We start from the raw sequence: 12,669 nt of genomic DNA on the forward strand, positions 1-12,669 counted from the left end.
TCAATGCTGAATTATGTTTCAACGCCCCTTTGGGGGGTGTCAGGGTTAGAAAAAGAAAAGTGTTTAACTACAAGGCAGCTCCAAAAACATATTGCACCTCATCTGTTACCACGGTGATTCATCGTAGCCAACATCAGCGACAGAAAAAAAAAAAAACAGGGCAATGGAAATCTATTCAAAGGCGGTGAGGCTCAATTCCTCCTTTCATGAGAGAAGTGTGGGTAATATGTTGGACCCGGACCAGCGGGGGGTAAAATAGCTCCATCAGCCTTTCCAGTCGGAGTGAGGTGCAGGAAAACAAGTGAAACGCTGCTGCATAACACTGACATTTTTTTAATAGAATTCATTTATAACAAATGGAACTCGTGTCAGCAAAGAACCGATTTTCATACAGACTTCTTTCGCCACCAATGTAACCTATGTAGGAAAATAAAGAGCACTCCGTTCATCCAGAAAAAAAAACAGTTTACGCTTACAACTAATCAGAGGTAATTGTATAATTCCTTTTAACAAGCCATTATTTTTTTTTTTGTTGGTTTCTTTTGTACAATTTCATTATTTAATTTTTCAGTCTATGCATCCAGACGAGATAGAGAGTAGAGAACACAACGTTTATTTCTGTTAATGACACTCCAAGCTTTTGAATGTCGAAGCCACAAGAACAGATGGTTGGGGGGGGGGGGGGGGGGCAGATTTTACTGGTCGTCTGCTGGATCGACCGTGGCATCAGGACTGATGCTCTTTTTCGCCACAGACTTTTTTTTTGTGTTATTTACATACACACAAAGTGAACGTTTAAGGAGATTTTCTTATAGATGGGTTCAAGTAATATATTATTGGGTTTAGAATCAATAGGGCAGTGCATAGTACAAAGATAGAGAGAGTGCAAATCTTCCTACTGGGGCCGGCTGTGGCCGTTCTGCCATGTTTCACCATGCATATGGGGAAATCAACGAAAATAAGACTGTTCAGAGACTTGAACATAATGTAAGATTAGCCACCATGAGGTTAAATAATAGCACTTTTTATATCCGGAAAAATGAGGACAAAACAAAAGGTATGCAGTCGACACAAAAGGAAACAGCTGCTGGAGTTATCAAGGGAAAAGAAAGCACCTGGAATGCACATCCGCCGAGCCGTCAGAGGGTCGGGGTGAAAGATGCTGCCCAGCATCCAGACCGAAACGTCACCCCACGAGAGTCCAGTCTGTGAAAAGCAGCGCGACGCACTGAGGACGGATGAACGAGAAACCCATCAGTGACGACCTGTGCTTCAGGAGTTCTTTATTTTGACCCAAATTTTGTTTAAAAAGAAAATTAACTGCTGGGAGACGTTTCCGTCGTGACGATCTGTTAAAAGGATGATTAATTGTTACGTTGGGCCATCGTCCCGTTTCAGTCCTGACTGGAGTGCAGAAATCTAACCCATTCAGCCACTATAAGGCCACTGAAAATGAAAACCACGAGCTATGACGTGTTCTTATTTGCATATATAATCTCATCATGTGACAAAATGAACACTAACGGAAAATGAACTATACAGTTACATTACACTAAATGCCTTGGTTACTCAAGAAGGATATACATCAGTATGTTAAATGAAACGTTATATAAAAAAACAGGCATAAATATAAGGCACTCTAAATGCAAAAAGGATTAAAACAAAAAAAAATCCATCACAATTGAACAACAAGAAAGTGACGTCTTTGTACCTTTGCCCTATTTTGTGGAACGGCGACACCTCCTGCCTCGAATTACAGACTGTGTGATAGCTTGGAAAATGCCCCGGCGATGCTCCGACTGGCACCCGGCATTCCCCACTCCCACGCCGCCACCTCTGCGGCGGGAGCGAATGACGCACCCACGTGAAACCCTACCTACAAACACGTGTATTTATTGCACAAGAAAAGATGCACTGAATCAGAACACCACGTTCTCCTACTGATGTGCATTCCAGTGAAACATCTCATTTCATTCCCCCCAGAGCACAAGACTCTCCATTTGGAAGCTTTCATAGACAATCCATGTATCATATACTTTTTGAATTATATATTATGTACCTTATCAATATATTCAGAATGTTTTATATATAGATATATTTATATTTTAATACAGATTTTACATATATTGACAATTTATCGTATCTATAATTATCTTATCCCAATTTCTCTCTCCTCACCCTTCTCATATGAACAAACTAAAACTCTGTAGCAGCAACTTCATACTTTGCTCATCCCTGTTGATTCCACAAAGCCCCGGTTGATCTCATGAAAGTAATTCAGTTGTATGTGACCATGGACAAATAAAAAGAAATGAGAAACCTGCATTCCGTCAGCGTGAACGCTGTGCAATGAAACGAGGGGAATCGAATCGAAATAGAAAAAAAAGACACGAAAATGCAAAGAGACTCTCTGCAAAACAGTTCTACAGCTCGAAAAAAAACAATTGAACATTTTACGTAAATAAGATAGCGCTTCACTCGAAGCGATACATTTGTGTAAAAAAAAAACCCCCACATCAGCTTCAGAATAGAAAACTAAATCAATAATTCTCATTTATTTCATAGATCATTGTGAAATTTACCTTCTCCCGAAATTTAGATGACAAACATTGTGAAAGGAAAGGGCTTTTCGTTATTACTCTGAGTCGGTCCCGCCGCTGTGGACCGAGCGCTGCCTTCTTTCGTGATGGGTTGTCGACGTACTTGATTGTGAAATTTATTTATTTTTTCTTTACAATGTGCATCGAGTTTTCCCCCCCCCCCTCGCGATTCCGTGTGTCTCCGTTGCCTCTCGTAATGATTCATAGTCACTGATGCATTTCTGATGATGTCATTATTGTTCATTTAACTTTTTTTTGTGTTGGGTTCGTTCAGTTTTTATGGGGGCCCCCCCAAAATGAATCCTTGAAGCACAAAAAAAAGAAAAGGTAATTCCGTTCGATGCTTCAACAGTCAGGATTCCCTCGCCCTGAATGAAGGCAAGTTTTTTTTATTGGGGTTGGGGAAATACTTGGTCCTCCAGGAATCATCTTTTTCATTTTTTGACAAGTTATGTCACACATCCAACACTTAATGAGTTGTTAGCAAGGAGTTAAGGAGTACTTTCTCAAGCAGGAATTTATGGCTCAGAAGAGAGGCTCGCTGGGTTTCCTTTCCAAGGGGCCCTCTGCTTTTTCTTTCCAATACTGGGTCTTTTACGTTGCATAGTGATCAAAGCTTCCCAGGTACTCCAAACCAGCTCTGTAGCAGAACTGGTATTGATCCTAAAATCAAAGAAGAAGAAAAAAGAACTTAACCTCCCACTGAGGATAAGATACTCCTGCCGGTGTTTCATTAAATTGCCTAGAAAGTGGGCCGTCCATTGATTGGATTGATCACAAAACGAAAGGACTTTCTTTTTTTTTTTAACAAACAATACGGTGCATTTTCAAGTTGACAGAAATAGTGAAAGAAAAGTGGAATTAAAGGAGACATTTACACCGAGCAGGAACCCTACTGGGATGTGCTGCTACGTCACCGTCCTGCACAGAAGCTCAAGAGCATGCTCTCTGTCAATCGGAAACACAAACACCTCACCTCTGTCTGCACCATGGCCGGCCTCTGTGTCCGTAACATTTTCACTGTCTGAAAGATGTCTACTACACCCTCGTATCTCATTCGTTCCAAGACGATGCTGAGGGTGATGAAGACTCCGGATCTACCGACGCCCGCGCTGTGCGAGAAGGAGGCAAAGAGGTCAGCCAGATGGACGGAATCCAAAATCTTGGCTGTTGGCTTCGTCTTGGTCGGTTTGACTCACCTACAGTGGACCGAGATCGGCCCGTCTTGGCCGAACTGCTCTTTCGTTTTATGCACTTGCCCGATGAAATCGATGAATCCCTCCCCCGACTTTGGCACTCCTTGTTCAGGCCAGTCTGTGAACTGAAACTGCCTCACTGTCCGCGACTGTCCATCCTGGGAAGACATGAAGTCGAGAGGGTTTTTTTTCCCCCACAGCTGGCAGTTCACACCTCAACCGTCTCTATCGTCAAAATCCACCTCTTTTTGGGTTTCAGGGTTTGAGACGGGACGCTTGAAAGGGAAAGTTAAGTCTAAAGCATCAGAGAAAGTTTTCAAGATTCCTGCCGTTTCACCTGTTTAATGCTAAAGATGCTAATTCCTTTGATGTTCTACCAGTTTGAGGGCGTGCGTTCTGAAAGCGATATTGCATCCCGTCGATAAGGAGCGCAATCCCGTCTACGACAGGCGAATACACACTACAAAGCGGGACGCCTGCACTGTTTATCTGCAAAAGCCTTTGATGGAATTAAAAACTATGGCGACTCAGTGCTGCCAGCGCCACGCTTGTTTATACACACTGACATTTGTCATAATTCTGACAAAATATATATCTATTTATGCTCGTGTTACACTCAAGGCTATAGATGAGTGTAAACAAACACTTGATATAATGCCAAAGATTCAAGCGGTGTTAAATATTCAGCATCTGACACCTTCGACACTCATTCAAGTCTTTCTTGGTAATAGAAATATGCAGGTGTTTTAACATAATAAGCATTGGGAGATATTAGTTTACGCCTAAACCTTTGGGAATCTGGTCCGTAACCTGAGCTTAGGCCACAAATCGCTCTATTCCCGGCACGTCAAACCCAGTCCTCTGAGACGCCGTCTGCTTACCCTGGCATCAGTCACTTTGAACTCTCTCAGGATATACTGGGGCATGTTATACTCAGCCATGGGATCAACCACAAAGTACTGGTATCTGGCCGACCTCTCTGCTGGCCAGTACTGGTGGCATTTTTCCTGTAGGGAGAGAGCGAAATAGAATCCCACAATGAGCCGCAGCATTGTCTCTATACAGTCGGCTCATTGTGTTCATTCCAAGAATTCTGTCATTCCATTCATACCGTATCTGCTGCTGGAAACCTTTTATTCTCACGGCTGAATCTGTGCTGTGATATTTCATATTTAAACTGTTGTGTATTGCATGCATTTGTGATCCATTGCCAGAACACGGAGGCTAATAAGACGAGAAAAAAAATGTGCATACCCTGCCCATTTCTCTAAGCTTGGTGAGCATAACCACGATAGTCGAGTTGTGCTCCCACAGCATCCTCCAGAAGTCCTCTGTGGTCTCAGCCAGCGGTCCCTGCGTGGCGATATACGCCTTTTGTTGCCTGTGGAAACGCAATCACATGATAAGGAAAGGTGTGACGACCTTGAGATACACCAGAAGCATTTCCGTGAATGGTTTGATGACGCAGAAGTTAGGTTGGCGCAACTGCCTGTATATAATGTCCAAAATCAATTTTCTAGGTGCCCGGAATTGACCTACTGGTCATCTGACTTACCTGTAGCCATCAATGAAACTGGCATTGATGTAATCGGAGCCTTCGACTCCTCGAATGGGCTGTAGAGACACTCGCGTGGACTCGTATGGCATGATGTTAACAAGGCGGTTCTTGAACTTGTTGCAGGGGAGATTGGCACTGATGAATCGTGACGTATGGGCTTTAGTGTTAGCTAAACGCTACGTTGAGGAAGAAAGAGAAAGCGGTAAATGTGAAAAGCTGTCTTCTGAAATACAAGTCTGAAACGGTGGTTGATGAAATGTGCACTATTTCGGCACCTTTGTGATGCGGTTATATACGATTTCACGTAATCTCAGTGTGTGCGAAGGGTAGCAAAGTGATTTTGATCGCAGCTTGCCTTTTGCGGGGGGGAAAACCCAACATGCTGTGATGAAATGGATACTGAAACAAGCTTGGCGTGGACAGAAGTGTACTGTAATCCAACCTGTTTATCATCTCTTAGTGGAATCAGCATCCATCATGAAGCAAGAAAATAAGTGCGCGACAAGGAAGGCAATACCACGCTCCTAGCAACGCCGCAGACTACTCTGGGCTGACTAGCGGTTGAGCCTCTCATTGTAAATGACTATTGGCCTAGGCCCACTGGCGACTACTGTGGTGGGGTAAACCTGTGTTTGGGGTTCTTGTATAAACCGAGAGCCCTGTTGCTAAAGGAAAAGGAACTTTGGGAAGGGGGGGGGGGACGACGACGACAGAAAAGGATACATTTGCCCCATGTTGGGTTACAGAAGCGAGTCAACTAATTGAAATGGAGAGGAAACCACAGGCCCCATGCTGTCTAGTGAGCCTAATGGGAGTTGGAAAATAACTGTACAGAAAATGCCAAATTGATGACACTGGGGTCTGCATATGACTCATAACACAGTGTGCCGATGGGACGACTGTTAATTGTTTGTGCATATGGCAAGTAGTTGGTTAGTCAGGTGAACTGTGCAACCCAAGCAACGTTGTAGACAAACCAAAACTAAACGACCGGTTAACACAGATTACCTTGAACTCGAGTTCCATTCCGGTAACATTCTCTCCCCCCTCTATCTGCGTCAGTTTCTGGATGTAGGCGTACAGGTTTCTAGCGGGCACTTCGGTGGTGCCGCAGTTTACGGCCTCCTGGAGAGCGTCGTGGATGAAGATGTACTGGTCCTCTGTCTGCACCATGTAGTTGCGTTGGGCACGCATTAGCGTGACGTGCCCGTAAATGTCCACGGTCTTCTCGTGCTTGATTCGTTCCAGCATGGCATCAATCACAATGAAGCAACCTGTGCGTCCAACCCCAGCGCTGCAGTAAAACAAAACGAAAAGGATGTCATTGGATGTTTCCTCAACTCTGACTGTAGTTCATCTCAGTCTGGTGGAAGCAGAGGTGTCTGGGAACCTGTGCAAGGGGTTGACAAACTACCTTTCTAGTTCTTTGTGCCAAGTGTGCAACTGTAGGACAGATCCATTTGACTTGGAGTGTAATTAAACGTGAAGTGTCACTGCATGGAGAAGAGGGCGAGGCTGTCTCAACCTTCAGTGGACTTTGCAATCTCGACTCTCCCCCTCTGGACCCCACCTGTCCTCCCCAACCCATCAGGACTAATCGCTTACGCGATAGCGATGCTTAACCTTTATCCCTGCACCACCGGCTTCAACGCATTATCTTGCAAGTGTGGGTACGTGGGCGCCGTTTTAAAAGTGTGATTTCGATGGCTTTGTTAATGTACCGGGCGACTTCTGAGAAGCGAACCTGACTTGACACCGTTGGATTAGCACACCTGAGCGTCGCAGGAGCTTCAAGCAAAGGCACTGAAAAGTGGGTCTCTTCCATAAGATTCACACATTTAGACCTTAGTTTCAAAATGTACAAGTGAAGAAAGCACTGACAAAGACGGGGGGGGGGGGGGGGGGGGACACGACGACACTTGTATTGCCATCTACTGTTAGATATAGATGTGGACCCCTATTTTAGAGTGGCGACGGTCTGAAAATGCTCCCATGTGAACATTGCATGTTCAGTAGCGCAGGTCTCAGCCCAGAATATGGTTCCTAACAACAATTTATTTACCCTAGGTTGACGGGTTGGTGCTAAATCTTACGCATTAGCTCTCCGCCCACCTCTTGCACGGCACTGACAAGACGAGTTCTTGCACTTGGCACTACAAAGCAAATAGGTTATTCAATCCATTAAGCTGACATGCCTACGAGGTGTGAGCCACGCTCGTGTGCCTCCTCCTTCTGATGGGAGCATTTGTTTTTCGTTTTGCTCTGAGGAACACGGGGAAAGGGTTGAGAAGGAAAACTCAAGAGGGAGTAAAGTTAGTCCTGGGGGTCCAAGTCTGCTTAATGTTCCATGCTGCATTGAAACTGTGCTGAAATTGGAATAAAGACCCGCATGGGAGTCTTTGTCTCTAACAAATTATCAGATGATCACTTTAAAAATGGCTGACTTCGGCTGAATGAGACTAAACTTTTTTATTTCTGCTGCTCTCGGGCGGTTTTCAAAATGTGCCGTTGAGTCAAAAGGACAACCGGGGCTGCAAAAGAAATGCGAAGGTGCCACTTGGACATTTTGAAGAATGAATCCCTCCCAGGTCTGAGAGCAGCCTTTCGGTGAGGGACGCAGGAACTAGAGGAGAATTCTCCCATTGCCCCAGCTGTTTCCAATCTGAAAGCGTTTTACAGTGCAGGCCTGAATGCGGGAGAGTGATGACCTGCTCGAGAGTAAGTGACAGAGTGACAGCGTTGAGCTGCTAGAGAGATGAGGACGGGGGAAGATGAGAAACTGGGGGGGGGGATTTGAGGACGGAAGGTCGGCTTGTGGGGAGAGATGATGCCAGTTATCACAAAGTTGTCTGTTGCCACGTTAGGTTTTTCTTTTTTGATCTGTGGCAACTTAAATTAAAGCAAAGTTTTCTTTAAATGTAAGACCTGGAAACAATATTCCCGTACTGACAACTGACGTTCCGTGTGTGGCGGGGTGAAGTGACGCATCAAGCCTTTGGAACATTTGACAGTTGGGGGGGAGAGCTGGCGGACTGACTACACTAATGACCTGACAGTGCCTTTTTCAGCTAGTTGAGACCAGCTGCTGCAGACAAAAGTAAGAGTCGGACTAATATGCTTTCCAGAGGTTCAGGGAATAGCGGCTGGGAGGACAAAGTGTAGCTACAATGAGTCCCGGGAAGATAAAACGTGAACGGTATTGGAAGCAATTACATATGTATTGTTACCAGACCTCTCGCCGTCGGCGAACGCGTCACCGTTTCCCTGCGCTGCCAATCGAACGCATAGACTTGAACTCAGTCAATGAGCATTGCATCGCTGTTAATGGAGTCCATAATTCATCCTCTGCATGTATGTAAAACTTCAAAATGGGCAAGTGAAACCTAGAAGGTAATTGGATTTCATTCCCAAGTTTAACTCGGTTGATGGTGAAATAATTCCTGCACATTAGGACAAGGCCAGCATTAAAATCAAAAGTAAATGAAATACAAAATCTCAAATTCAGTCAATTTTAATTTTGAACTCTAAATAAATGCCTTGCAAACGTCATTGGATTCAAGGCTTGTGCATCAAAATTATGGAAACTGGTCGCCTGTGACTTGTATGCAACTTCATTTGTTTTGCAAGTCATTTGCTGACGGAGGTGCGGTTCTTTGAGTATGAAATCACTTGTCGTGTCCGAGTAACGGCAACACATTCTCTGGCCGGTTAAACCGACGGCTGACGGTGGTCTGGAGATAATATTCGTGATGCATGTTTCTAATTAGTGATTTTCAGAGAAGGAGTGTGCTGTTTATTTTAATTTGGCGCTCTACTTTGAACCTTATACACAGCCACCGCCATTGATTGTCTGTTTTTATGTCTTTACGGTCTCTATTGTGGGCACATGGTAAGCTAACATTTTTGATGTGCCAGCTAATTAATGAGCCGCTCTAGAGACCGTGCAAAGCTGTTAATTATAGGCACCAAAAATGTTTGTTTCTTCTTCTTTCTTTGGCTTTTATCTAGGCCTTTTGTGTGTGTGTATGTGTGTGTGTGTGTGTGTGTTAAAACGGCTTCAGTGAATCTACAGGATATCTGAAGTATGTAAATTTAAAAGATGGCTCGGATTTAAAACGATGGTCGAACATGAAGTGAGTGAACGCCTCTTAGAGGATTTGGAGCGCTGCATCTGATAGAGAGCCAGAGGAATTAAACCCCCCCCCATCTACGGAGTGACATTAATTCCTTCATTCTGCTTCATTGTAAAAAGCCAGGATTTTCAATTTAAAATGATTCAGCGACTCGCTCTAATTAACTGCAGCATGTGGTGATTCTGATTCTTCAGTAATCCCCAGTCCCTTTTTTTATGTGTCATTTTCTGACACAAGTTTCTCTCTATTACACTAACTATCGCTGTCTCTTTATTTTTACAACCTTTTTTCCTCCCTTCAGTCGATTCCTTTCTCTGTTCGGAGCCTCTGACGAGAGTTTTGAGAGAAGTCGGCCAGAAGTCTCTCATATCCTCGGCCATTTTCTCTTGGGAAGCGAAGCTGGTTCGAAAATGAGTTGTTTCACTTGGAATAAACCGAGGGATTATCCAAGGCAGTTTGTGGCTTGGAACATTAGTGGTGAAGCAAGGAATGCCACAGATCTACATGTATCTGCATGTCCAGGTTTATTTGCATGCTATGACGAAAGCAATTTCACAAATAAATTGCATTTAGTTGGGGCTTCCAGTGGCCGGTTTTGTCCTTGTTTTTCCAGCTTGAGATATTTATTCATTTTATTCACAAAACCCCCCCCCCCCACAAATCACACATAAAACCATAAGAGACCATAAATGTCTTGCACTTGGGAATATGTATTCATATATTCATTACAGAAAAACCAAATAAGTCTCCGTCCCATGTTGTTTCTCCTACCTGCAGTGTACCACCATGGGCCCCGCGTCCGGCGGATTGCAAGCCTTCACCCGCCTCAGGAAGGCCAGGAACGGAGTCGGGTGCTCCGGCACCCCGTGGTCCGGCCAGGCCGTAAACTGGAACTGCCTCACCTCCCTTTTCTCGCTGGAGCCGTTCTGAAGACGAAGACGGAGAAAGGTTAGTGACCTCAAACGCTTGACAGCTGCAGGGAGAAACATCTCAATGCTCCTTACTTTAAAAAGTGCAAATGTCCTGACGCAGTATGTCGCCAGCTCTACTGTGTCGAGGAGCGTCAACTGGATGAGGCCGTAGGTCTCCGTCCCTCTTGTAGGCCAGTACTGGTCGCACTTCACCTGCAAAGGAAGGAAGTTTGACCTTAGAGAATATGTGATGTTACAGCTAGTCGTCGACTTACGACCTATGCGACTTGCTACAATTCAACTTTACGGCCGCGCTGGTCCGTTGTGTTGTTTTTGTCTGTTTACGACGTGTTTTTACGAGATACCGGAAAGCACGTGAGCGAATCGGGTGCACCACAGTTTCTGCGATCTCACCCACGATGTCTACCAAGAGGACATCGTTTTTCTACTTCTCATTTATCATGACTCACCGTAATAGACTTAGAGATTTAACACGGGGCGATTTACGATCAATTCGACTTGCGGCAAAACCCTCTGAACCGATTGTGGTCGTAAGGTGACGATTACCGGGACAATCGAATAACACTAGAATAAAATATTTAGGTTGGCCTCATTTTTTACTGTCTGGGTTTGGTGCATGACCCGAGATGCTGGCACAGAACCAACAGATATATTAATTGTTCTGACATGCGCGATCCTTACAAAGCTAATTACAGTTTCCAGCTACATTAGCAGCTCAGATTTATTGCTATCCACAGCAAACAGCTTTGTTTTCCAATTAACAACCGACAATTTACCGTTACCACTGATCCGATGATCCAATTGATATTTTCCCCTTCCTTCTGTAAGAACTGAGTTTTAGTGGAATGTGCAACAAAAATGTGATGTACGCTTTTGGGTCTGGGATGCCTCATGGGAAGCCAACATTCCAAAGCCCAGAAAAGTCTCTGTCAAAAAGCATCTTTCAGTGAAACGTCACGAACAGCCACCACAGGAGTTTATTTGCGTTGCCCATTGGACAGATAGAGGGAAGACTGCGTTCCCGATGGAGTCAGCACCTGTGCTGAACACGATGTGGCTCTCTTAGAGAAGGCAAATAAGTGTGAAGGTCAGGGGCTTCTGGAGTCGGCGCTAGCACTTTCATGTGCTCAGTCAAACACCGGAAGATGTGCGAGAGCGAGGCAGAAAGTGCCTTTTTACCGTGTCACGCGTAAACAAGTGGTGAGCTTTCTCTTCACTGCTGTGAGTGTTTTATCGGCTTGTAACCGATTGCTTGCAGCGACGTGAAGGATTGGAGCGATGCTACATCCAGACATGATCGGACAATCTAGTAAAAAAATCTCTTACCCTGGACCTCTCCTCCAGCTTAGTCATCATGACAATAATGCCGCTCCTCTGCTCCCAAACCATCCTCCAGAATTCGCCGAATGTCTCTGGCAGAGATCCTTGGGTGGCGATGTAGGCATTTTGCTTCCTGTAGCCGTCAATGTAGTTGGCATTGATGTAGTCGCTTCCAGGGACGCCTAAAAGAGACAAGTTGGGATGATGGGACAATAAATGTCACTATCTTAGATACTTTGTAAGTCTTTATTTTCTCAATTGTTTGTCAACATCGAGTGAGTTCTTCCCGACATCAGGGAACACAGCATGAGGCTGTACTCTTTGTTTTCTCCAAGTGTTAAATGGGAAAAAAAATAACACAAGACAGGCACATTTGGAGCCGGCGTTCCAGTCCCAAGCGGCACATTTAGATCTGCAATTTTTATGTCCCTCTTCCATATCTGCCACTGACAAACAGATAAAGCCCTGGTCTGCAGAAGTCTATCACCACACATGGAGAAAAACACATTAACAACAAAAAAAAAAAGCAAAACAATTTCCGCCCCTCCTCCTTCCTCCTTCCCTTCCCTTGTATTAAATGAAAGGCACAGCAGCCGTTCCCAATCCAGGCACAGAGACAGCGCTGACAGCTAGTCAATGCTTCAGGACTGGCAGTTTAGGGGCTTCGAGCACACATGGTCGACCAAGATAAGTCTCATCTGCATGGACGCCACGTAGCCGAGAAGCCACACACTCCAACCCTCCATCCACCCGCTCCCTCCCAAGTCGTTTCTACACTCAGGTAACTTGTTCCACATTAAAAAAGGAAGGAAAATGGGCTTGCAAAACATTTAGTTTTTTATTTATTTTGCTGTTGGCGCAGGCAGGCGGCTCTACATTTCTGTGATGGACATGGGATAAATGCAATTAAGTTAAATGTGTTTTCATATT

The 12,669-nt window shown here is 44.7% G+C and overlaps 1 protein-coding gene across 1 annotated transcript in view; it reads right to left on the reverse strand.

Moving 5' to 3' along the window:
• Positions 1-2,574: 2,574 nt before the first annotated feature.
• LOC137911310 (receptor-type tyrosine-protein phosphatase delta-like) overlaps positions 2,575-12,669 on the reverse strand; it is a 57,865-nt gene continuing 47,770 nt past the window's right edge. Inside the window, exons 28-37 of the mRNA XM_068755663.1 lie at positions 11,746-11,921; positions 10,492-10,611; positions 10,259-10,413; positions 6,363-6,648; positions 5,352-5,530; positions 5,051-5,177; positions 4,678-4,803; positions 3,800-3,954; positions 3,577-3,712; positions 2,575-3,263 (exon numbers count right to left, since the gene is read on the reverse strand). Of these exons, the coding sequence (XP_068611764.1) occupies positions 3,195-3,263; positions 3,577-3,712; positions 3,800-3,954; positions 4,678-4,803; positions 5,051-5,177; positions 5,352-5,530; positions 6,363-6,648; positions 10,259-10,413; positions 10,492-10,611; positions 11,746-11,921 (1,529 nt within the window). The 3' untranslated portion in view covers positions 2,575-3,194. The remainder of the gene's footprint in view (positions 3,264-3,576; positions 3,713-3,799; positions 3,955-4,677; positions 4,804-5,050; positions 5,178-5,351; positions 5,531-6,362; positions 6,649-10,258; positions 10,414-10,491; positions 10,612-11,745; positions 11,922-12,669) is intronic.

This window comes from Brachionichthys hirsutus, chromosome 23 (assembly GCF_040956055.1).
Source record: "Brachionichthys hirsutus isolate HB-005 chromosome 23, CSIRO-AGI_Bhir_v1, whole genome shotgun sequence".
NCBI lineage: Eukaryota > Metazoa > Chordata > Actinopteri > Lophiiformes > Brachionichthyidae > Brachionichthys > Brachionichthys hirsutus.